The sequence below is a fragment of the Patagioenas fasciata genome, chromosome 1, assembly GCF_037038585.1.
Source record: "Patagioenas fasciata isolate bPatFas1 chromosome 1, bPatFas1.hap1, whole genome shotgun sequence".
Classification (NCBI taxonomy): Eukaryota; Metazoa; Chordata; class Aves; order Columbiformes; family Columbidae; genus Patagioenas; species Patagioenas fasciata.
Window position 1 is genome coordinate 107,399,836 of NC_092520.1, and position 24,541 is coordinate 107,424,376.

Genomic DNA, 24,541 nt, shown 5'->3' on the forward strand with positions numbered 1-24,541 from the left:
AGAGTGGTTTTGCAGCACTCTGCTCCATCACCTCTGTCAGCCCATCCTGCAGACAGATAACATGACTCCTCCTTGAAGACCACTGTTCTGCCAAGCTGCCTTAGGCTCCTTCAGCTGAAATGGCAGCATTCCCATTTGCAGCCCACTGCCACAAAACAGAAGTGCTACCCATTTCCGCACAGCGGCAAGAATTTAATCGCAACACCTGAGCACCAGTGATGCAATCCTTAATAAATAAAAACCTGTAACAAGGCTTAAAATATCCTGCCATGATATTGTGCCCATAAGTCTATGTGGTCAACTTGTGGTTACAGTTAGGTAAGAAAATCTTAACGACAGGCAAGATTTCAGCAAGAACCCTGACAGCTGTCTTCAGCAGATGGGCTGGGAAATCTTGTTAGGATTCCCACCTGGAGAACCCATCTTACCACCAAGCTAGAGGCTGCTTAAAGCCAGGTAAGCTTTACTCATATCAATATCACTCTTATTTATTCCTTTCCCAGCACCACCACCAGCAAAAATTTCCCTCAGCACATCTGTTACTTTACCAGCCCAACCCACTCCCTCTCTTTATCTCCTCCTTATTTTCTTTGCACCATTTTTCATCCTCCTCTCTGTCCCCACAGAGCTCCATGGTCAGCATCTCCTGCAGCAGGCAGCTTTGCTAAGTGGCAGGAGCTGTACAGCAGACTGACAAGAGCCTAAATGATTTAGCTGCTGCATGAGAGCTGCTGCTAACATCAGCAAAGCCACCCAGAAAGAGCATTACTCTAATAGTTCCACCTTACTGCTGTCACTTGGAAAAATCTGTGACTAGCAATAAAGGTATCTAAGTCATGCTCCAAATATCAGGCTGGCAACATCACGATGCACCAGAACCCAAAGGAAAATTATGTTTCTTCTACGTAAAAACTCAAACTCTGAGCATCTTGTAGGGATCCTCCCTCCTATCAGGAAAACTGCATCTTCATCATTTGCAGAGAGAATTTTATTATAACTTATTCTACATTGTAAGTCAGTTGTTGGCAGACAGAGCAGTGCCTTGACTTCCAAGCATTCAACAAGAGTTCCTATTAATGAAACACTTTTAACCCACACAGTTCAGGTAGGGAGCAATTCACTAACATGGGTCTCACAAAGTCTGTGCATCACATTTAGTGTTGGGCCCATCTTCTGTGACACAACTTTGACACTTCAGTCATATGTTAAGCTCTAAAGCATCTGTTCCATAATGAACTGTTACATGCTTGCCAAGAGCCTAAACACTGCCTTTTGGATGCTTACTGCTAAGTTGCAGGCCATAATTTAATCCTCATCTGACATTGACGGTGACCCAACATTTAATGGAGCTTAATGCTCTTCTGATGCCACTGATTAAATTATTGCTCAGTAGTCCAGTTTCATAGTCTACAATTTGCAAGGAAGCAAGACAGATATACAGGCACTGTCTCCTCTCACATCAGTGAATCAGTTCACTGGCAGGAAAAGGTTCTTTAATTGAAGTTATAGGTAAGTACACTACAGTGCATCATTCGTCAATACAGATTTTTGTTCAGATGCTTTAAGCCAATTATATTGTTATGAAAAAGCAAAGCATGAATTATTCCCAAATGCAAGAGGAAAATATGGGTAAAAGCCTCGACCCAGCATGTACAATGACTTCATAACATCCTGAGCACTGTCCAGGAAACTCAGTCCCCTGGCCAACAGGAGTTTCTATTCATTTTCCCCCCACAAGGTTGTTTAACAGTTTGGTCACTGCTTAGACACAGCTGTGCAAACAATCTTTCAATGTTTGGCCTGATGCTATTGAACTCCATCCCAAAAATGTCTCTCTCCTCCTTTCTGCACATAGGATGAAGAAGGCTAATTTGGACGCAGAGGATTAGATGCCTTCACAGCCCAATTTAAATCCTTAGAAGCTAACATTTTTGAGTTTTGAAAGAACTTTACTAAGTAAATTAGCACGTTTAAATTTACAGCTAAGACAGTTGGTAGCAACAGTACTTTCTAAATCACCTCGAGAGGGCCTGTTCCCATCTGGAGGAAAAAAATGCCCTGTGAATGTCCAAATGTTTAAAACAATTAAAAGCAATTAAACAAAAGCAAAGAGATAGTGATGTTTAAAAAATACCTTGGAGGAGAACTAGAAAAAGTTTTGGGGGTACAGACATAAAAAACAAAATTCTGTCTTTTTAGCTGCCCAGAAAATTATCTCAGAAAAAAGCAGAAGACTGTCTGTACACAAGCGCTTTTGCAGGATTATACGTTATTACATTATTTTCACAGCTATTGGCAACCCAAACCCATACCACCCTCAGTAAAGGAACTAAGGACTAACTACATGCAAATAGAATGCTAGATGCTAGCACGAATGCAACATTCATGCTGCAGAAATAAAAAGGGTCAACATCAAAAAATCCCCAGAGTAAGGTCTCCAAGGTATATGCACCTCAGCTACACTGTAGTTCTCAAATATGGGCCTCATTCCTGAGATCATCCAAGATTTAGCTTCAAGCCTGTGAATACTCAGACCAAAACTAGAGCAGATCACACTAGTGCTTTATGTAAGTATGAGCCAGTGCATCTTGTTAGGTGATGAAACTTTAGTCCTGGCAGAAAGTTGCAGAGTTACTCATGTCCTTTCAGCTGTTAGCAGGCGGAGACTAAATAATTTAATTGAAATTATGGAAGGTATAAACAGCAGACCTAAGTATGCCCTTTACAGTGTCTCAGAAATTAATGTCATTACCTTAGACTATTAAGAAAATATCAAAAGCATCAGCATTTGGAGATATTAAAAAAAGAAAAAGCTTTCCCATTAAACACACATTATTAGCCAGTGTTAATATATGTAATATGTTCCAAAATTAATTTTAAAACAGCTTTATAGAACCAAAAGGCAAACTGACTTCTTCCTTTTTGGTTTTTATCCAGAAATGCTTTAATACTGGTAAAATAACTTGTTTCCCATTTGTTCTGAATGTGGTCTTCAAGATTTTTTCATGCTATGTATTAGGAAAAAAAAAAAAACCACACAACACAATAAATCAGTGTTTTGAACATGCAATAGCTGTTAATTAAATTTCAAGCAGTTAATCTCTGTGTAGAATCTCAAACCTAACACACTGCCCACATGAAGAAGATCTCCAGCTCAAACATTGAACTGAAATCTCAAGAAGCAAGGTCCTGGATGACTCTTTGGGAGGTGCTTGTAACATCTTCTGGTTTCTGAGACCTTAAGACACTTTGTCAAGGATAAACATATTTTTAGGATTCTACCAGCTGTAAAGTATGTAGGATCCTTCTTCCCTTTTTTAAAGAAATATTTTCTGTATTGTCAAGCCCATAAAAAATGTATTTAGTTCTAGCAATAACTGACCTTTTTAATTTGCATCTTACTCTTCAATTTCACCTTTCCCACTGCTTACCACCAAGGTCATAGCAGCTTTCCAGTACCTAGAGGGGACATACAAGAAAGCTTGAGAGGGACTGTTTACAAGGTGGTGTAGTGACAGGGCAAGGAGTAATTGCTTTAAACTGAAAGGAGTTTGATTTAGATTAGATATAAGGGAGACATTCTTCACCGTGAGCATGACAAGGCACTGGAACAGGATGCCCAGAGAAGTTGTGGATGACCTGTCCCTGGAAGTGTTCAAGGCTTTGAGCAACCTGGTCTAGTTGAAAGTGTCCTCATCCACAGCAGGGGGGGTTGGAACTAGGTCATCTTTAAGGTCCTGTCCAACCCAAACCATTCTATAAGGTTACACTTCAGCCAGGCCTTCAGAGAGGTATTGTTTTGGTTGGTTTTTCCATTGCTGTAGGAAAGAAGCTAAGCTCCAGAAAGAAGATGATTTTTCTTCTGCAAACCCAATCCTCAGCACTCAGTAACCTCCAAATGACAATAGGAAAATTTACCCCACTGGCATGCAGGAAAAACCTAACAAGGTATTGATTTCTTCGGTCTGATTTTCAGTTATATCTGAAAGAAAACTCTACCATTCAGCATTTACAGGAAAAAAAAAAAAAGTCTCTTTTCCTGCACCTCAGTTCTTCCTTTGACTGCAGCAGTCATCACCTGCCCTCCACTGTCTTTCTCCAGCAGTGCATGAGGAATGAAGAAAGTGTGTCTCAGCCCAGTCCCAACTCATCAGCACAAGCAGGAACAATAGCCACAACAGTCACCTTTCTCTCATCCCTAATTCCCACACACAAACTCACTGCTATTCCTCCCCCAGCCCTGCCTTGCAGCAGAGGTACTTTGGGTCCCCCACCATGTCCATTCTAGCTAGGGAAGACTTCAGTGTGACCACGCCTTATCTCCACCCAAAACCTGTCTGACCTCTGCTCGGAGCTTTCCCATGCAGGCAGTCAGCCAGCCAACCACCCACTCCCCACAAGGCTGGGGGGGAGAAGCTGCAAAAAGCCACAGCCCCCATCTTCTCACTTCTGCTCAAGGTTTCAGGCTGCCTCCCCCTCCCCACAGGGTGGGTACCATGTGCCGCCTCCCCACCCACCGCCAGGGCATCACTGCGTGTATGGAGCCACCTCCTCCACGCTCATGATTAACAAAGCTGGCAGAAATCCACACAGCACAAATTCATTGTGAAGACTTCTCCCACATAGCTTGAGGCAGGTCTTGGCCATTTAGAATAGCAAAGGGAAGGACAGGGCTTGATTAGCAAACTTTCACTGATATTATCCATGGCGTTCCCTTCAGAGTTCCCCAGAATATATTATTAAAAATGAATGATAGCTTTTAATCTTTCACACATTCTCTATTTTTAGAATACAAACAGCTACACAAAAATTATTTTGATTAAATGCCAATTTTAAGCAGACAAACGGATCTCAATTTAAGAAAAAGGTCCTAAATTCTGGACCCCTGAAGAATTAGCTGGTTTATTTCACTGTTCTTCAGAACTTTTTAAATATCAGGCTGAAAACATAATAAAAGACTGTGCTTCAGCATTTTCAAGATTTCTGAGGCTTATAAATTTTCCTTTAATTTATAATTGACAGAGCTCCTTCTTAAAGTTAGTCAGAAGTCTATTCAAAACAGCTTTTTAAAGAGCTAGCTACTACTAGAGAAGAAAAAAAAACAGTTCAATGAATGTGTCACTGTTACAGAATCAATGTTGTAACATGCTTATAATATTTCGTTAAATAGCACACCTTTAGAAGATGAGAAATCATTAGTTTCAGTCATGAGTAGAAGCATTCACCTTCGCATCAGATACTAAAAATGCCCACACATTTAGGGGCAGTAAAAGAGGATCTTCTAGTCTTCTGCAAGACATTTAGAATTATTTTATTAGTATTTTAATGTTTCAGGAGTTTAAAAACACTATTTCAGGGAGAAGAAAATCTAGTTATGTAGTTTGTTTAGGCCAGTAATCTCAACTTTTGAAACTGCTGCATCCCAAATAAAACTGTTAAAAGTTTTTCACTTAACTAAATTTTTTTTAAAAAAGAGTATTGTACTAGTGACTACTGCTAACAAGAAAAGACGTGGTGATTAAACGTTTCATGTCCTTTAATAGCTAATCTGAAGTGCTAATTAGTGTTCAAAACATGACAAAAATGTCAATTGTTACAAAGGTTCTCACCACACTGTAGAGTGATGAATAAACTTGACTTTTTTGTTTTGCTTGAGTCAGAATCAGAACGTCGCAGACCTGGTAGCTTAAGCGCTGGTTAAACAGAGTTATTCTTTATAGGACTTTCTTAGACGACTTCCCAGGTGTCTCAGCTCACGCCTACTGTCTAAGGAGGCTTTCTGATTTCCCTCTGCTGCACACTCTGCACACTTTAGTACAAGGGTAGCCACCAATTTCAGAAACCTAACTCTAATTAAAAACACAATATTAAACCCCCTTGCCTCCTACAGATTAACCAATGTGAAAGAAGCTTCTTTATTAACCACAAGAGTTTACTGGGCACTTTCTTTGGATGCAGGCCTGTCTCACATGCCAGGTAATTTCACCCACGGTGAGCACATTAATAATCCATGAATGCTGTAGGGAGGTATGGGGCTATGGTAAGAGATGTCCCCCCTGCCAGCACAGGACACTGGCAAGAGACGTGTCTCCCGCCAGCATGGGGCTATGACAAGAGATGCCCCCCTCCCAGCCAGCCAGCCAGCAGCTCTGCACCAGCTGGGAGTGACCCCCTGCACACAGGCTGACCGTGCTGGCACATCAGGAGCTCAGCGCCCACACCAGTAAGTGCACAAATGTGGATCAAGATGAGAGCCAGGCAAGACTCTCTTTTCACCCCTCTACCAAAAGTATAAAAGCGTCTCCACCTGCTCTTCCCTGTGATCTGCCTTGGGGCATGGTAAATGCATCTTCCATATGTTACTACTATGAATTAACAATAAAAAATGGTGTCTAGTTCATTCAAGACACCTTGTATTAGTTACTTCACTTTCTATATTTTTTTGTATTACAATGAGTTGGTTTCTTTTCTTATTAGTCTTGACTTTTTAATATCACCAATTCTTTTATGCAAACTCAACACCAGAAAAGGCTTAGTCTCAAACTGTAAGATGATGTCATTTCAAATTTTCCTTGAGAAAGTCCATAAATACCCTCAAAAAGATTCGTTTAAAAGTCATCACAAAAACTGGCACAAATAAAAGCTAAAGCTTACAAGAATGTAAACATTTACTGTGACATCATTAATAAGAGTTCTCATTCAGAACCCAAACTGATATTTTGAACTTGTTCTAACACACAAGCATACTATACAGACTCATCAGATGATCTCTTAATCTTATCTGTAGAGCACTTTAAAAAAAAAATCTTTGAAGTCCTGTTATGATCTCAGTCATAATTGGCAACTTACTAAGCAATGTGTACTGAAGCCCCTCCTGCCCTCATAACAAATGCGATGCAGATCCAGCCAATATCCACAGCAATACCACGTATCAATAATTTGTCAAAGCTCTAATATTTCTCATACAGCTTCAAGGAGCTTCTGAAATAGATTTTGATGGTGTATTTGTTTGGTTTTCATCAGCACAGACACAAAGTTTGTTTTGTACTGTCTCACTTATTGTAACAGTGATAAGCATTGAGCAAGATCAAAGCAGCCCTACAGTTCATAGCAGGCAGGAATTTTACACCAAAGGGTTTCCTATTACTCAAAATAATTTAATTGGATAACCTATATGAAACAAAAAGCTTGCAGTACTCTTCTTTCTCCTTCTATTCATACATTGCCTCTCTCTTTTCATGTATAACAAACTAGGTTATACAGGGCCTGCATTTACAGAGTCTAAGACAAGAGGCACCCATCTGGTTGGTTTCCGTCACCAAGCCCTTCCCCAAATACTGGGTTACAAGTTACTAACGCTCTCTCCTCTCCTGCATTCAGTCAGAATAATGGTGAACCAGATGGCAAATAGTGATGGCTTCTACTGAAGTGTGCACAATTATCATTTGGTTATCAGATCTCTCCCTCCAAATATCCTACACAATAACTGACCTTTTCTGTTGTGCCATTCAGGCAACAACATCCTCGGTGCATGCCTCTCTACTTATGGATAAAAGGTGCCTACTCAAGTCCCTCTCCATCTCTTCCTTTTGGGGAGGTGGGGTTGGTTGGTCTTCATTTTTGAGACTCTTGTATTTGCAAAAAGAACCCGACTTTTTTTGGTCAACAGGTTCATCAACAATATATTGAACAGAAACCTCATTTGTGAAACGTTAAGCCTCTAATAACGATTTTTTCCCTTTTCAATTTGCTACAGAATCAACACAAACATGACCACCAAAGAATTTGTCAAGGGACTGCTTGGCAGCTGGGACAAAAGTTAATGGGGTTGTTAATCCTCAGTCCACCTCACAACTTTTGGCATGGGAAAAATATAGGAGGAAACACAGGGTGTGCATTATTTGCTTAGAAGGTGAATCCATCTCAACAGTCAATTTAGCTTCCCAGCTGAGTGAAGGTCCTCAGACCTCCAGGTCTCAAATCAGGAGTGACAGGGCATGGCAGGCTTCAAATGCCACCTGTGCACACTCAGATCTGTGAGGAAGAAATCAAAGCACTGCAATGAGGAGGCTACTGGAAAAACATACAAGGCTTCAAATAAACTGAAGGGCATCAACAAACATTGAGTGCCTACAAAAGTACAGACAAACCTGCCTCTTCACTAAGGGCATTTTTCATGCCTAACAGCTTCTAAACAGGTTGCTAGCAGAGGCATACAGTGTCTTGTAATGGTTTCTTTGTTGAAAACACATTCCCAAGTTTCATGTATCAAACAAAATGTCCCTCAACTTAGTCTTGCCGTAAAGCTAAGGCATTTCCACACACACAACAAACTATACCTTATGATGCTAAACAAGACTGAAAATGTTTTCTGCGTTAATGATTAACAAATCTTTGTATTTTCAAATATATAAAATGCCTTATTATTTCTAGGTTATACAAGCCCCAGACAGCAGTGTCCTGCAAAACCAACATCAGCAAGAAATGAATCTGTCAAAGAGCAAACAATTTCTGCCTACCAAACAGGATATATGGAGAGTAATATAATGGAGTGGTTTTAATTAGCTGGGCATATAAAGCTGTTACAAGACAAATTTCTTTCATTAAAAAAGAGCAGCCAGTCTGTTAGAAATGCTTCAGTGCACTTACAGTAAAGATGAGACAAGGCATTTAAACCTTGTTCCTCCTCTGTAGTGAGGAGGAGCCAGAGGACTTGGGATAGAACAGGTGATGAGCAGCCTCTTCACCTGCTGCTGAAATACTGGTAACTCCCCAGTAATGTGAGCAATATGGAGGGTCCAGCAACACATGGGAAAATAAAAATCAGCAGTATAAGGAACCATTTTCTGTAATTTTTTTCATACATGTGGAGTAATAGGTTCTTACAAAATTAAATGTAGCATTATTTAAGTCTTCCACTACTAAGTAGAGAAGTTTAGTGTTTTAGCAAAAAACTGTGCCTCTAGCAGAATGGTACCCACAACCATATGCTGTTACTCTGCGTAATGGCTACTTAGTTTCAGCATCAGATACTATGGGTTTTGGTTACTGGCATCCCTGTATTAGTGAAGAAGCAGAATTTTCTTCATTACTTCTTTGGTTTTGTTTTCCTTTTATTAGTCTATGTGAAATATTTGCTCATTTGCAAAGGCAATTTCTCTTTCCCAGGGTTATATCCCATAGCACATGGGGCCTGAGTCAAGCACTTATTTTATACATACAATTTCAAAAATGTTACGAGTATCACTTAAAAAAAATGAAAAAAGTTAACATAAAACAAAAGTGGCTGAGAATATGTGTATATGCATAGCATGCCTTTTTTTCTGCTCTCCACTTAAATTAGTCTGCTTTCCACGTCATACATTTGTATCGCAACATACTGTTCTCACTTCGCCCGTTGCTTCAGGATAGGGGTACACCCTGAAGAAGGGCTACATCAGCTGCTCCTCATGCCACAGGGGCCAGGGGACACATCAGAAACATCAATGGAAAATCCACTGCAAAGATTATTAGCAGAGGAGTTATTCCACCCAGGCCCACAGAGAGACTCATGCACTTAGAGACAGAAATTAGATGCCTGAATTTAAGACCACAGTCATCAAAAGCTGCTCTTAATCTTTCAGGGCATGGTTGCAGACAGTTTTGTCTGATCAAATTAGGATGGAGACAGACGCATCCTTGTCTCCAAGTCTTGTTCTTGCCAATGCCACCCTGGGCACACCAGCCACACACACACACACACACACACATACCAGCCAGGATGCTCACGGTATTTAAGAGTACATAAGACCTTATGCTCCAAGCCTTTGTTTCTAGGAGTAATAAAAGATTCTGGATAAAATGAAGAACAAAATATAGACATTTCTGAAAGCAAAACTGGGAATCCAAGATTCCCCCTTGCAGCTAAATGGGGATTTTCACTGGACAGCAGTTTCTTATTTTTAACGTGGTTTTGGGAACAGAGATTACAAGATATTGTATGAATGTCAGATTGTTCCCGTTCAGTTCAAAACAAGTCATTGTTCTGAGATGGGAAACTGTGGTTTCCCAAAAGACAAACATCCCTTCTTGCTTTTTTCATTAAACTTGCAAAAGAAAATTTAATTCAAATTAAGAAAACTTGTATTCTAACAGATCCACTGGAGAAAGACAATTGATATATATGTGCTGTTGCCACTTCACACTCATTACAGGGGCTAATGTTTTGCAAGACACATCTTTTAAACCTTACTAAGCTTATTATTTACTGTCTCCTGACAAGCATGACACCATTTCAAGAGCTGGCACACATCCTACTGTAAGAATCTAATCTTTAATAACATATCCTAATTAAATATGCACGTTTAATGCTAAAAAAAAAGGGGGGGTGTGTGCTAAAATTCAAAAAAAACCAAAAACATTTATTTTACTAAACACAGCAATTGGATTAGAGTGCACAGAGCAAACTTAAAGTCACACATGCCACAGCAAAAAGTCATTAAGGGAAGGGGGAAAAAAAAGGGAGAAAAAAAAAAAACACAGAAAAAAACAAAAAACCAAACACACACACACACAAAAACCACAGGCAGACAACTCTTTATAGCTGGCCTTATTTGACCTTTCTGAACTCCTAGCTAGTTTATGTCCCATCTGTCATATGATAATAACTTTAAAGGGAGCACATTTAAGAACTGATCCAAAGTTCGTTCAGGTCAATTGTTCTTATGGTGCTTGCTTACATGCAAGAAGGGTGCACTCTTCTAGAGGAGCTACATGGATTTATTTTTCTCAACACTGATGGCTCATGTTTACCATTAAACCATTTAAAAATTACTATTTAGTGCTGTTCCACAATGGCACAGAAATCCTAAAATACTAAGCAGTAAACAAAAACAAATGACTTCTTGAGATTTAAATACCTGATCATGTCACTAAAGAGCTATTGCTATCTATTTGCTCATTTTTAAATTACTATAATCCGGAAGCCATTTTTTCCTAGGCAGGACAGTCGAAACATTTGACATTACTGAGATGCTTTGAACTCAAAAACTTCGAGCTACAGCTTTGTGAACTGCCATAACACTTTCAAAGATCCTATCAAAAGAAAATTAGATAGATCTGTAATTTTAGAAACAATTTTATAATTGATTGAAACTAAATCCCAACATACATCAATCTTTTCCTTCAGAGGTCTCATTTTAATTCTTTCTTGAGGTGAATTTTGATTTAGTAAGATTTACCAAAACAGTTTTCTGCAGGAAACTCCTTACAGTATTTGAAAGCACTAAAGGAGACAGTATAGGCTTAAAATTTTAATTCTTAGGATAAATACAAGTCAATTACCTAGTAAAGGGTAGACCACATTACTGAACACATACAAACTGAGGAAACCTAATGAAATGACAAGACAACATTATAATTCCTAGATGTTATTTAATTCTGCCTGTTAGTTGAATCAATTTCATATATATGTAACTGAAGAGTTATAAGCATGTTCGTTTTTCCTTTGGATCTAAAATGTCACAATTCTCACCACAGCCTACAATATATTATCAACTGAAGAACAAACATATTCTAAAATATTCTAAAATAAGACAGCAAAGTTTTTATTTAGCTTTACCTTCTTTTCAGCTACAAAACAAATTTTTGCTTAATTTTGGGTTTTTTTCTGAAGGAAGGCATCACATATCAAAGTTACCTTTTGAGTTATTCTATTACACAGACAGCACTCAATCCCCTAAACAGGAGTTTGGGCAGATCTGCAGAGGTGAAAAACATGCGGAACAGGGTATCCTGCAAATTCAAGCCCCCTGTTTCACAGTCCCTGGTATTCAGATGCCCAGACAGCCACCTACAGCACCCCATTACAACCCACTTTGGAAAGCATTGTCTCAGGAAGATGTGCAAAACCCTACAATCTGATAAAACCACCAGAGGCAGCCACTAATTGTCCAGTCTGTTCAGGTTTACTCATTCATATCTCATTAGTGTTAGTTACCTCCAGTTCATAATTGAATAGTTCAGTGTGGCTTGCAGCGAGCTGAGGGACAAGGGTTCGGATGGAAGACAGAAACTAGATGATGGCCAAATAAGTAACAGAAAAGGGTTTTATTGACCAAGACGGAACCAGTGAGCTCCTTGTAAACTACCTTAGTAAACTTCTAGTAACTGGAAACTGAAAAGAAGAAACTACCTTTAGCCTTCTGCAAGAAATTTCATCTTTTATTCATCTAGTGAATACTACATAGTACCATGGGATATATTTGCATAGAAAAGTGTTCTGCTTTTCCCAAGACCTTGGGTTGGTAAGCTGGCAAGACTCTTTTCAAAAGCTGATATTTCCATCAGAGAAATGGCTAGCACTCCTTCATTAGCTTTGCCATGACTCTTCAGCTGCCTTATTCAAGCCAAGGTAGCTAGTAGGAACACCAAATCCTTCATTTGAAAGTAGAAAAAAAAGGAAACATGCTAATCTTAGGAATAAAGAAGTTTCACTTTCATGATTGCGTATGTACCATTTTACTTCCTGTAGTTGCTAGTGGTAGCTTCATCATAACCCATTCAATCATTTAAATACTATGCCAGTAATGCAATTTGCTAAAGCAGACATTTAAAACAATTCTTTGAAGGTTATGAAGTATCCATTCCTTTAAAAAAATTAGTTTATTTGCTCTCAGGGAGTCCAGTCCTGTCATATAACAAACTTTCTTATTTTTCTAACGATAAACTGTCCTCCTTCCTTCAAATATTCAGATTGACACGTACATAGAAATTCCTTATGTACAATGATTACACTTCCAGGCTGAACCTCTTTCTTTCAAATCCATACGTAGAGCATGACAAATTATTCACACTACACTGTGCTCTTAGAATCAGCTATCAGGGCTCCAGAAATAGGTTTTTGAAAACAGACTGCATTAAACAGCTAAGATCATATGGTTTAAAACATACAATGAAATAACAGCTAAAGTAATGAATACTACATTTGATTTTGAAGTCCAGTACCCAACAGCAAAATTACCAATCACAGGTATCTTCAAGAGGACTTGTGGGGCACAACACTCAAGACTATACTAAAAAACACCATGAAAAATTTAAGAAACAATAAGCATCCACACTTCAGGTAAAACTAACGTATATTTAGTTTTATTTGAAAATGTTTGAAGACTGCAGTATTTGAAAAGGGCAATAAACACCTCTATGAAAAGCAGTAATGACTACTTCATCACCATGCACTTACAGAAAGTTTTGGAAATAAGTAGAAGCAGACTATAAAAATAAAACCACACTAACAGATTTTTTTTTCATATTAGCTCCAATAAAATAAAGTCTGCCAAAAAGAGCCATGCTTGATCTCTTAAGAGAAATGGAGATGAAGGGCACATGGTTCTCTCCATGGCAATAAAGCACCAATAAGCAAGCCAGCCAGAAGTCAACCAACACTGAACACTCAAGAAGGTACTTTTTGGATATGCCACCCCATATTTCAGTCACACTTCAACTGGAATAATAAAGAAGAAAATTGTTGTTTGCTTGGTGTTTAAAAGGTGCACAGAAAGCAGGACAAGTGCCGATTCACAATAGTTGACTGTACACAACATGCTATTATTTCAGAGAGCAGCTTTTCCTTTGCATACAAAAGGTCCCTCCACCACTATTTCTTAAAAATCTGAAACAAAATAAGGACAAAAATGGCACTGCAGCTTGCAAATTAAAATATTCACCATGAGAAGACAACCAATAAAACTACAAACCAGTTAAAGGAAGGAAGGCATGCCAGTCATGGATATCAATGAGGGGAATTCAAATACAAAGATTTTAATTATTAATCTGGAATTTAATCGGGGAGCTAGAGCTAACTCTCCCATTATTATGAAGAATGCCAGCGAGCCTTCAGCAACCACACCCGGCCACAAGTTCAGGTTGACATCTTTCTAAAAACACTAAGGGCTCTTGTCACTCCCATGAAGGGTTTCATTGTTGACTCAGAAGCAAGAATGCCACCTAGAGAACTACTCAGACAACACCAGAATGTCCCACCTATATTTACCTGGCCTCATTATGCAGAGGAAGGTTTTCTTCACCTTCTTATTGATGTAAAGATTATCAGGAGAGAAGGGAGAGAGAGAGAGAAGGAAGGAAGGCCAGAGAGGAAGATTCTATTTTAAAATAGGTCATTTATAGCTGTAGCTATTGGTGACTGGTGGATCTGGCTAAACTAAAAATAAATTCTACACTTTAACAAAAACAGTAATATTATAAACTTCTACACAGCCAACAATCATCCTCTGTGGGAGGCAAGTGCCATTTAGAGGTGACCCAGCCAGCTGCTCGGCAGTATCCATGGGTATGTCCACCTTGACAAATATAAGAGGGCCAAGGAGGAGGTCCCAGCATTACCATGGCTCATGCACACCCTTAGCTCCCACCTCAACATTCCTCCAGACCACTTTAGCCAGCTTGCACATGAAGATTTTGCTCCACTGGTGGTACTAAACCATGCAGCGCGAACATGGCCCTATCAGCAATATAGGAAGTTATAAATGGCTTGTAAGCTTGCACAGCTCAGCCAGACATCCACTGACAACCCACAGTAGACATCAGCAAAATCCTAGCAGAGGAGTCTCCACAGCGTTAACAAGGCAAAATTCAGCATTACCAAGAACCTGTGCTGCTTAAATCAATGGATGTTTGATGCTGATGTGAGTCTTAAACTATTTATTAAAAAAAAAGCTACTTGAACTTTTAATGTTAAAGCTCAACTAATTCTTATCAAATTTTTGCCCTCTTTTTCACACAACAGAAAAGGTATAATACAAAAATACAGCACTTTGTGTCCCACTGTATTAAAATAATATAGTGAATATAGTTTAATTACAGCTTACTCTGGCACACTCATATATTAATTAACAGTTTACTTGAAAATCCCCACCATATGGTACTGTAGCAGATGTTAATCATGTAAGGCCAAACACTTGGAAATTACTGTTCTAGGCACCTCATCTGAGGTACTAAGTGCCTCAAATTTCTACTTAAAGGATAAACTGGAAATGCTGAGAACCCTGCAAGATCACACTCACGATTTGGCAGATAAGAAAAAGAAAAAGGGCTAGATTTTCAAGCCTCCAGTGCTTTCAGATATCTTGATACATACAGCACTAAATTATCTTTGAGTAAGAGAAATGCCTACACTGAAAACCTCAAGGGAAAAATTTGTTTCATCTACGAGACATCTGCTAACCCTCATATACGGTGAGGGCAAAATGTATGTATGAACACACGCTCAGGTAGCATTCCAGATCTTGGATGCACCAGAGCAATGGGCCTGAGTCTTCCAGCCCTTCACCCTTCAATTGCAGGAAAGGAGCATTATCAAGAGCAGCAGATGATAGCTCTTGGACAGTCAGCTATTTTAAATTCAAGAGCAAATGTCCTGCTAAGTCCAGCTGTCCCACAAAAAGAAAGTAAATTCCCTGCACTGTGCTGCAAAGAGGTTCACATGGCAGTTGCTTTCCTCTGTATTTTGACTACAACATGGGCCCAATACAGGGCCCTCATTTTTTTCTCCTTGCAAAATACAACCCATCTCCACCTCCTTACTTCACCATTTTAGAAAAAATGCATGCATTTGAAAAGCTAGAAGAGATGAGTGAAGAGAATATAAGATTTCACGGTTTCACGACACAGCCCTTTCACAATTGCACTCTTTTTTGAGTAATGTATTTGGGAACCCTTATCCTACAGCATTTATTTCGATAAGTATTCAGCTTGTAAACTGAAGGTTTAAAGGTTTCATTAAGTAAATTATTGAAGCAGTGTGATAGTAGCAGTTTTGTTTTATTTGGATCTGGAAAACTAAAGTTATCTTGGTAGAGGCAAATGCTTGCTACAGGTGATCATTTATTTAGCTATGTTAGGATTTGATAAGGAAACTGTAACTTCATGGGGAAAAAAAAAAAAAAAAAGAAAACAACAAAAAAGAAAACACATCTACATAGCAAGGGAGCCTGAGGAACAAGCTTTTTCTTTCTCCTGGTTGCATACCTTTGATAGCAAGACTTGCATGAAGAATTTTCTCAGGAAACAGCTTTTCCCTATTTCTCTGGAAGTCCGTAACAAATATTAATACTTGACTCTGAGAAACACAGTACAATCAAATGCTACAGTAACTCTACTGAGATAAAATGGTTATCTACATTTCTGAGGATAAGACAGAAAGGCTAGACCATTTGCCAATTTGGGTTTTACAAGATAAAACTGCCAGTTTTACTATTGTCAGACCACTAATAGACAACTACTTGCAAAGATTCTAAAAATACATTTGTATATACTTCAAAATTCTCATCTGAAAAGTGATCTGGTTTATATCACTGCCTTGCAAAATTCTTGACACCCATTAACCAGAAAAGGCATTTGTAAATTGCTTGGTTTAATACTGCAGTGTGCAAATAAATCTGAATAAGATCAGAATATAGAGCTTTGCTGAACTGTTGCTTAAAACCACTTGAGAAAACATATTGTGAGGCCATATTTAAACTAACAGATGTTTCAGAAACAGAACAATATGTTCAAACAAAATAAAGGTGTAAATGGGCAGTGTAAAAAGATCTTCACAACTAACACATTAATTTCGTTAGCAAGTGAGATCATCTCATCTAGGAAAGCTCCCTCTTGAAAAGATCATTAATTTAGAAATGAATTCTCATGCTATGCTTGAAATTTGGCTGCACGAATTATTTGCAGAGTGGATGCTTATGTAACATTGCCTTTGCTATGGCAACACCAGGCCTGTTAGGCTTTGACACATCCCAGTTGCAATTGCAGTTTCATTTTCTACTGATAAAAAAAATGGCAGGAGAGGTTTTCTAATCACAAACCAAGATGCTCTAAAACACATCACTGTGACTGATGTGGTGGTCGCTGATACTGCTAAAACTCCTAATGTCAGAAAGACAAGCAAAAAGTGAGAGATCCGCAGGAAAAATAAACAAGCTAAAGACAGAGATCTTCCAGTGCTGCTGGCACAACAGGTTTAAAGGTTTAAAGCTCGAGCCCTTAAAACTAAGGTTTGGAATAGCACAGTTTGACCCTTGACCATCAGTCTTTGTACACGCTCTTCTCTCCAAACAGACCCCCAAGTTGTCTTACTAAAATTCTGATTACTTTCTTACAAATGGAATAACTATTTATACATTTAAAAGTTCGGGAGTTCATCATAATTGTGGTCCAACTATATCATATTTTTCTACAGCTTTTCTTGCTAGGCATTACACTGAAAGTCAGAACTCCATTTAGCAGCATCACTTCAAAGCTAATGGAGTAGTACATGTACCTTCTGATACTGCAAAATTTCAGTTTGCTTTTCTTGGGAGAAAAGAGAAGTTTTAATGCTGACAAATTGTAAAACACCTGATCTATTCCACATATGGCACTTAGCAATTCAAGTTGATGACTACTCTGCAGCTCATCAGTCATCTACATGAGCTTCATAAGGAACTAAAGTTTCAGAATCCAAGTATTTTTCATACTCTTAAATATCCAGCTTTTGTTTCCATGAGACAACTCAGCCTTTTCCGTATTGTTTCTAATAGTCGCATTTGTTAATGGCCCTACCAAAAGCAATACAAAGACAATTAGCGTAAGCAAGTACCTTTAACTCAATAAACCACTGAAAAAAACAAAAAGGACAAAACTGAAAGCCCAAAATGAGGCACATACATATGTGAAAGAGCATCTCCTCTCTACCATAAAGTAGATGCTCACAGGCCTTTTTAGCACTGTAGTCCAGTCTACACTCCAGAAAAAGCTCTCTCCTGAACTCTGTCCATAACACTCTTCTTCAGAAAAAGCCAAGGCAAAAAATCAGGTAGGTCTGACAGACACCCTGAATACAACAGTCATCTTTACTGTTTTTAAGCCCTAAATCCATTTGCTAGATCCAAGTGCTGCGAGAAGGTTTGTGCCTTCACAATCTTCTCTGTTGCTACCTGATGGTTCAGGAACAGCAGCAGGACCTGAGTGTTGCCACAGAAGTTCTAGGGCTCTGCACATGCAGGAACATGAGTTAAAGGATCCTCACGGCAATAACTTTCTAAAAATCATCATTAAGCATTAGAGTCTTTCATTTCAGACCATTCCCGCAAATTCTTGCATTTTCTTGACGGATAATATGTAATTCTTATCCCACCAAGTGGAACACAGTTGTCAGCAGCCCACGATGATTCCATGCAAACACACATGCTACTGAAAATGGACATGAACTTCTGTATTTGAAGAGCAGACAGAAACTCAGTTCTTAAATCCATGTAATATCCAGTCATCCAAATAGGGGGGTTTTTGCATTCTAGGTTTTTTTGCTAGCAAATTAGTGTTTCTCCTTCTCTTCCCACAGTCCCTCTAAATATCTACATCCTTCTAAACACTGGTAAAGTAGACTTTATAAAAGTAAAAAGCTACTATTCCTTAGCATTAGAAGCCTTTAGAGCAACTCCACGCCTCAGATGTCAGCTTCTTCAGTATGACTACCATTACAACAGTATAAGCTCTATGAGCTGTCGTTCAACAAACAAAAAATAAATATTTAAGCTTTGCTAGATAAAGTAATATAAATTTTTCCAGGTGGATTGCATCTTGAACAGATTCTGCCACTCAGAGATTAGTACTGAATTAAAACTAGAATATTGTTAAAAGCAGTAAGTCCTTATCAATCTACGACCATTACAAATAACCTCAGACAAAATAAGTTAAATTACAAGACGCAGTTAAAAACATCCTGATGTTTGAAAAGTAACTGCGTATCTTTGAGTTTCCCCAGCACCTCAGAAATCTAAAACATCTGACATGTTCTCTTCCCGAGTCAGTGAAACCCATGACATTTGATGGCACTTGCCTATGCAACGTGTCATGGTCTTGCAACACAGCAGTGGGATCTACACATGTCCTCCAAAGGGGAGGCAGAGGAGGTGATTGACATAGTTTCAGCTCACTTATCCATACAGGGCCTTTAAAATTAGTCCTAAATATATGAAAAGCAAAATAATACACTACACAGTTTGAATCAATTTAAATATTCATTTTATCCTCCACATGTAATATGCCATCCTGTGGGAGAGATGAGCTAATCCATCTGCTCTTTTTCCAGCTCTATGACAATTAATCTTCTGTCTGTGGGTTTATTTTAAACCATACCAAAACTCATGTGCTGACACAGGCTCCACTTGTTTTGTCATTTTCATTTGCAAAGTTTTAGCTGGTACTTCGGTCCACAACTTCTTATCGTACACATTTTCAAAGGTCAAAATGTAGGTAGTCTCCTACTGGCATAGCCAGTTCCAGGTACAACTCTGTATCTCAGCGGCAACATAGGATATTAAAGGATACACAGACCAAGCATGTATACCAAGGAATTAAAAAATGATAAGATATTGGAGAGACTGTATGTATTCTGTGAATACCCATGGTCTAGAGCCTGCTCCTATCCAGCCAGGCATCCCAGAGCTTCGCACTTTTGTCTAACACTTTCGAGCAGGAATACTTTTTCTGTCTTCATTTCTCACATCTTTTAATATTAGGCCCGATGCTTTATCACTGCCCTGAACAAAATGCCACTGAGGTAACAGCTCTTTTGCCTAAATAAAGAATTCCAGACAGGGCCTTTTATTGCAAACGTTCAGGTCATACCAGCAAGACCATCACAAAAACACTGAGAGCAATAAAATCTAAAGTGTTTCATTTCCCCTTACTTTCAGATAACTGTAAACAATGTTAAACAGTAGGATTTTCTTTTTTTCAGGAAAGATTTTGCTTTGAACATTGAAATCTATTTTGAAGAATGCTCTTTACAGAGCTGCTCTGAGCAGCATATTACATAGCAGGGCACTTACTTCAAGGAAGAGGTTAAAACTGAGTTCAACATTTATAAATCTGTAAAATAGTCTCAATAAATCAGCAAAATATTCACAAATCTTGAAGTTTAATGTAATTTATGCAAGCCAGATTTGACTGCTGCTAACGTGAAGACCACTAATGCACTCACCCCAAAGTTTTCATGTCAGAGACACATTCGTGTTTTCCTGTCTTGGATAACTCTTAAAACACAAACAAGCTATTTTTAAGCCTTTCAGAAAATTAATTTGTTGGAGACAATGTCTTTAAAGCAGCAGCAGAACATCTTTTCACACTGATTTCAATAACAATGTTTGCAACGCTATAAATGATAAGTGCGAAAAACAAAGTTGCTGTAGCCAAGACCACTTGCCCTCATCCTTCCTCCAAACTCTGCAAGGTGTGATCTATCAGACAGGACCAGACCTGCCCACAGCTGCTGGTCATGCTCATCTCCAGGCTCAACTTCTGAAACTATAGTGGCTGTCGAGGTGGTTCTCCTCAAACAGGGCTAATCAAAGGCAGGTGCTTGATTTATTTGCACCTCACTCTAAATAAAGGCTAATCTGCAATTCAGAATTCAAAATGAAAGCTTGAAGCAACATATATGGGTTTGCTCAGTAAAAATGAAAGTTCTCCAGAGAAACAACCGAGCATTCCCACCAAAATAAGCAGGTTAAATGCTAAAAAGCAAGCTTCATAATCCAAAAAGTAGGCATGATGGCAATACGTGCTTTTTTTTTGTAAACTTCACAGAATTATTTTATAAACTGATATACAGTTCTGTGTGCTAGTCATAGGTTTCTAACCACAGACTCAGCCTCGCAATTTTAATATTATAATTTAGCTTACTGTTTTTAAATAACTGATTTTATATTGATGCAGTACAAAAGCAAAGTATGCAATGTACTTCAACTGTCATTTAATAAAAGTACTTAATGTATTACATTTTTGAAGTGTTTTAAAAATGCTCTATCTGCAAAATCATTATTTCTTCTGCATTCCCAAAATATGGGGGAGGCATCTCAGACATTGATCTCAAAAAAACTCCTACACAATTTTTTTTTTTCAGAAGTAAAAATGTTGGAAGATAAATAGCTGTAATAAAACATTATGAGGTTGAAAAGGGTTTGCTTTTAATACTGATCATCTGTCGCTACTTCAATTTTTGTTATTAATACTTAAATCTTTTTAGCAGATGAAGGATCGCATTATTCTTTATTATTATTATTATATGGATTGAAAATGCCTAAAAAAAAGGAAAATTATCTGTGTTACTGAATATCATTGTAACTCGACAGCTATAAATGCCAGGATTGAATAACTGAAAACATATGCTATATGCCTGAAATTTTAAGGATGATGAAACTGTCACATTAGTAGCACGCAGCATGTTATAAAGAACTCCCACAATGTAACAGTTGTTCAAAAGTTGTACCCATCCGGTCATTCTATCTTTATTAAAAGATACATAATACTAGATGGTGACTTATTCAAAACACAGCTGCAGCCTAAGTTAAAGGTAATTTAAAAAAAAAAAAAACAGCAAACAAACAAAAAAACTCCCACACCTTTCTAAATTAAAATATTGAAGTTGGTACACGCAGAATAACAGAAAAGCACTTCCAGAAAGTCCAAATTTTATTCTCATTAGGCTTTATTTTGGGGGAGGACAGGTGAGGGAGCGGGAGGGGCAAGGCAGCATCTACAAACACACGTCAGCCCAGCGGACTCTTCCAGGCTAATGTAAATCACCGATCTTTAAATGCCGCCCCTGCGGACAGGGATCGCCACCCCCCACGCGTGAGTGCCCTCGGCCCAGTCTGAGCGCCTTTCGCCCGGCGAGGCGGTTTCACGGCAGCGTGGGCGGAGGGGGCGGGAGAGGGGGCCGCGGCATCCCCAGCACTCCCCAAAGCGCGGACCGACCCACTGGCCCCGCCGCCCGCGGAGCCCTCCTCGGCCCCCCGGGGGGCGCGGTTGCATCCATGCCCCTGGCACGGGCGAACGCCCCGGGTTGGGTTAAACTTTTATTTCGTGAGTCACTTCGCACCGCATCTGTCGGGAGCAGCCGACCATGCTACTCGCCTCCCCTCGTTGCTGGGGGAGGGGGGAAGCCCCATCGCCACACCGCGGCCGCCGCCCGGCAGCATCCTGGTCTACTCCGGGCACAGCATTCCTCCCGCCCACCTCCTCCACCATGCTCTATGGGCCGCCGAGAGTCACCAGCCGCCCCCACTCTGCACCTGGGGGCGGTCGGGAAAGCGCAGCCCCTCGCCCCGAGGTAGCCCGCGCTGCTCCCTCACCCCGGCGGCGTAGCCCCGACGGCCTCCCCCCTCCTTTCCCATCTCCTAGCCGAAACGTGGGGGTAGCCGGCGGTGCTGGGAGGCGGGACGCCGGCGCGGAGGAAGCCGTGCAGCTCTCCGCACCTGTGGGGATGGGGGGGGGGGGGGGGGGTGTGATGGGAGAGGGGCACCACGCAGCCCCGGCGCCGCTCCTTACCTTTCATCCAGTCGACGACTTGGCTCGGCGACCACTTACTGACGGGCTCCATTATGAGGGCCATGGGGGATCGGGGGTGCGGGGCTCAGGCGGCCGCCGCTCTCCGGGCGAGGGCTGAGGCTGTGCGGTGTGGCGGGACCGCGCTGTCCGTAGCCCGAGCGGCGGCGGCGGGAGGAGAGAGCCTCTAAATCCTTGCTTCCCTACGCTCCGCTCGCTCGCCGCCTCTGTGTCTCCCAGGGGATTTCAGTTCATGTTGCCGGCTCGGCGAGGAGGAGGGGGAGGAGGAGGAGGAGGAGGAAGGGGGAGGAGGCGGTGGCACGCTCCGACGCCTCCCGCCCCCGCGGACCCACGGGCAGCAGCAGCAGCAGCGGTGCCCAACTCCGCCGAGGGGTCGGTTGCCGAGTGGTGGCGGAGCGGGCGGCTGGCTCGGCTGTGCCCGGCTCTGCCCGACTCTGCCCGCCAAGTCCCGCGGCTCTTCGCGGCCGCGGCTCCCGCGCCGGTGTCTTTTTCTCCTGGCGGAAATGACGAGGCGGCTCCCGCCACCCGAAAATATCTCCAAGTGAAATGGGAAGCGACACCCGACGGCCGCTCGGGGCGGGGGAGCGGGGCGGGGGGCCGGGATGACTCGCAAGGTGCCGCCGCCGGGGGCGGGGGGGACGGGCCTGGGGCGGTGGCAGCGCCGAGCACCTGCTCTCGCCGAGCCGGGGACAACGGGGTTGCCTGTGGGGGAGCGCAGCCAGCAGCATCGAGCTGGCGTTTGCGGTTTGCTTTTGGATTTTTTTCCTTGAAAAAAGCATCGCTGTAGGGGCGGGACAGATTTGTGGGGTTTTTGTTGTTTGTTTTTTGGGGTTTTGGTTTTGGTTTTTGGGTTTTTTTTTGAGAAAAGCTTGACTGTTAAATGGCTGTGATGGACGGTGTTGCCGAATGCCCCGGGGGAGCCGTGCTGGCGGGCGGCGCAGGTGTGTTTGCGGCCGTTGGCCGAGTCTGCTGTGGGCCCGGAGAGAACAGGGAGAGGAGCTGTACCTCAGTATTCTGCCTACCTCACCCCGAGGGTGCAGTAATGGGGCAAACTGAAGTGAGGTTCACCAGCAGAATCGGGGTAGGAAATTAATTGGGGAGAGGACACTGCAGGGGGGCTCCTCTGCCCATGCTATCCTGAGTTGCATCACCAAGATGTGGCTGCAGGTGCAAAAATCCACCATCCTCACAGCCGACGATGATTGCTGGAGCTGTTCATCTTCTCCTTGTTGTGTCTGCCTCCCCCCACGGCTGCATCGTCCCGAAGGCTTCCCCAAGGGGTCAATTCCCACAGACCCTTTGCCACTGTGTCCGTTTGTAGGAGTCCCTCCTAAGCGCAAAGCAGTTCTTCCTGGGATAGCCATGGGTGCTTTTCAGGCAGCCCTCCTAGGACCCTCTGCTCTGAGGAGGTGGTGGCCCCCCTGGAGCTCCCGGGGAGAGATAAATACCGCTAAAGGGTGTTTCCCTGCTAGTGTGTTGGCCAGTGCACAGCTTTGCCTGCATTTGCATTTGCCCTGCTTCTCCTGCCAAGGCTGAAGCGACGGCCATCAAGATGTTCTCTCTGATGGTGTTGGCTGCTGAACACCAGCTGCTGACGCTGACATTTAATATCTGTATGTGAGAAAAAAGAGGATTCCCTCAGCCCTGAAGTGGCAGCAGCAAAGGCATCCCTTTGCATGGCATGGGCAGCAACAGAAGCTCTCTCATTTTGGTACATGGGATTGAAGCACTAGTGATAAGGGACAGTGAGATACTCCCAGGGTGGATGACACCTCTCCCTGGAGTCCCAGGAAGAGTCTTCCTAGAAGCACTAGTTAGGCTCGACTCTCAGTTCAAAGATTGTACTTACCTGTGAGGAGGAACTTTGTTTTACTGAAAACTGGGGCTTTGACACTGTAACTTTCCTTGAATTTGGCTCTAGACAGGTCTCCTGTGTCACATTCCTGCAAGCACACTGATGAGACAGACTGCTTCTGAAGAGGGTGCGTTACCTAAAGCCACTGAAACAATAAACCTCACTTGCAAATTAAGGCTGACTATTTTCCTTATGAAAGGTTTGAAAGGTATGCAGGATCCCAACATACTGGGTTATTGTTGTTAAAAGAGCGTGTCATAATTTTAATTAGAAACCAGTAGTTTGAAAGGTCTAGAAGTAAATACC

General features: G+C 41.2%; 1 protein-coding gene across 7 annotated transcripts in view; it reads right to left on the reverse strand.

Moving 5' to 3' along the window:
- Window positions 1–22,906, reverse strand: part of CNKSR2 (connector enhancer of kinase suppressor of Ras 2) — a 216,539-nt gene extending 193,633 nt beyond the window's left edge. For 3 of the 7 annotated variants that reach the window (XM_071812401.1, XM_065858558.2, XM_065858549.2), the window contains exon 1: window positions 22,363–22,905. In XM_071812401.1, coding sequence (XP_071668502.1) covers window positions 22,363–22,426 — 64 coding nt within the window. In that variant the 5' untranslated portion in view covers window positions 22,427–22,905. Of the gene's footprint in view, window positions 1–22,362 lie in introns of all 7 variants that reach the window. The other 4 variants (XM_071812397.1, XM_071812404.1, XM_065858567.2 and 1 more) reach the window with 2 other exon arrangements.
- Between the last annotated feature and the right edge of the window lie 1,635 nt (window positions 22,907–24,541).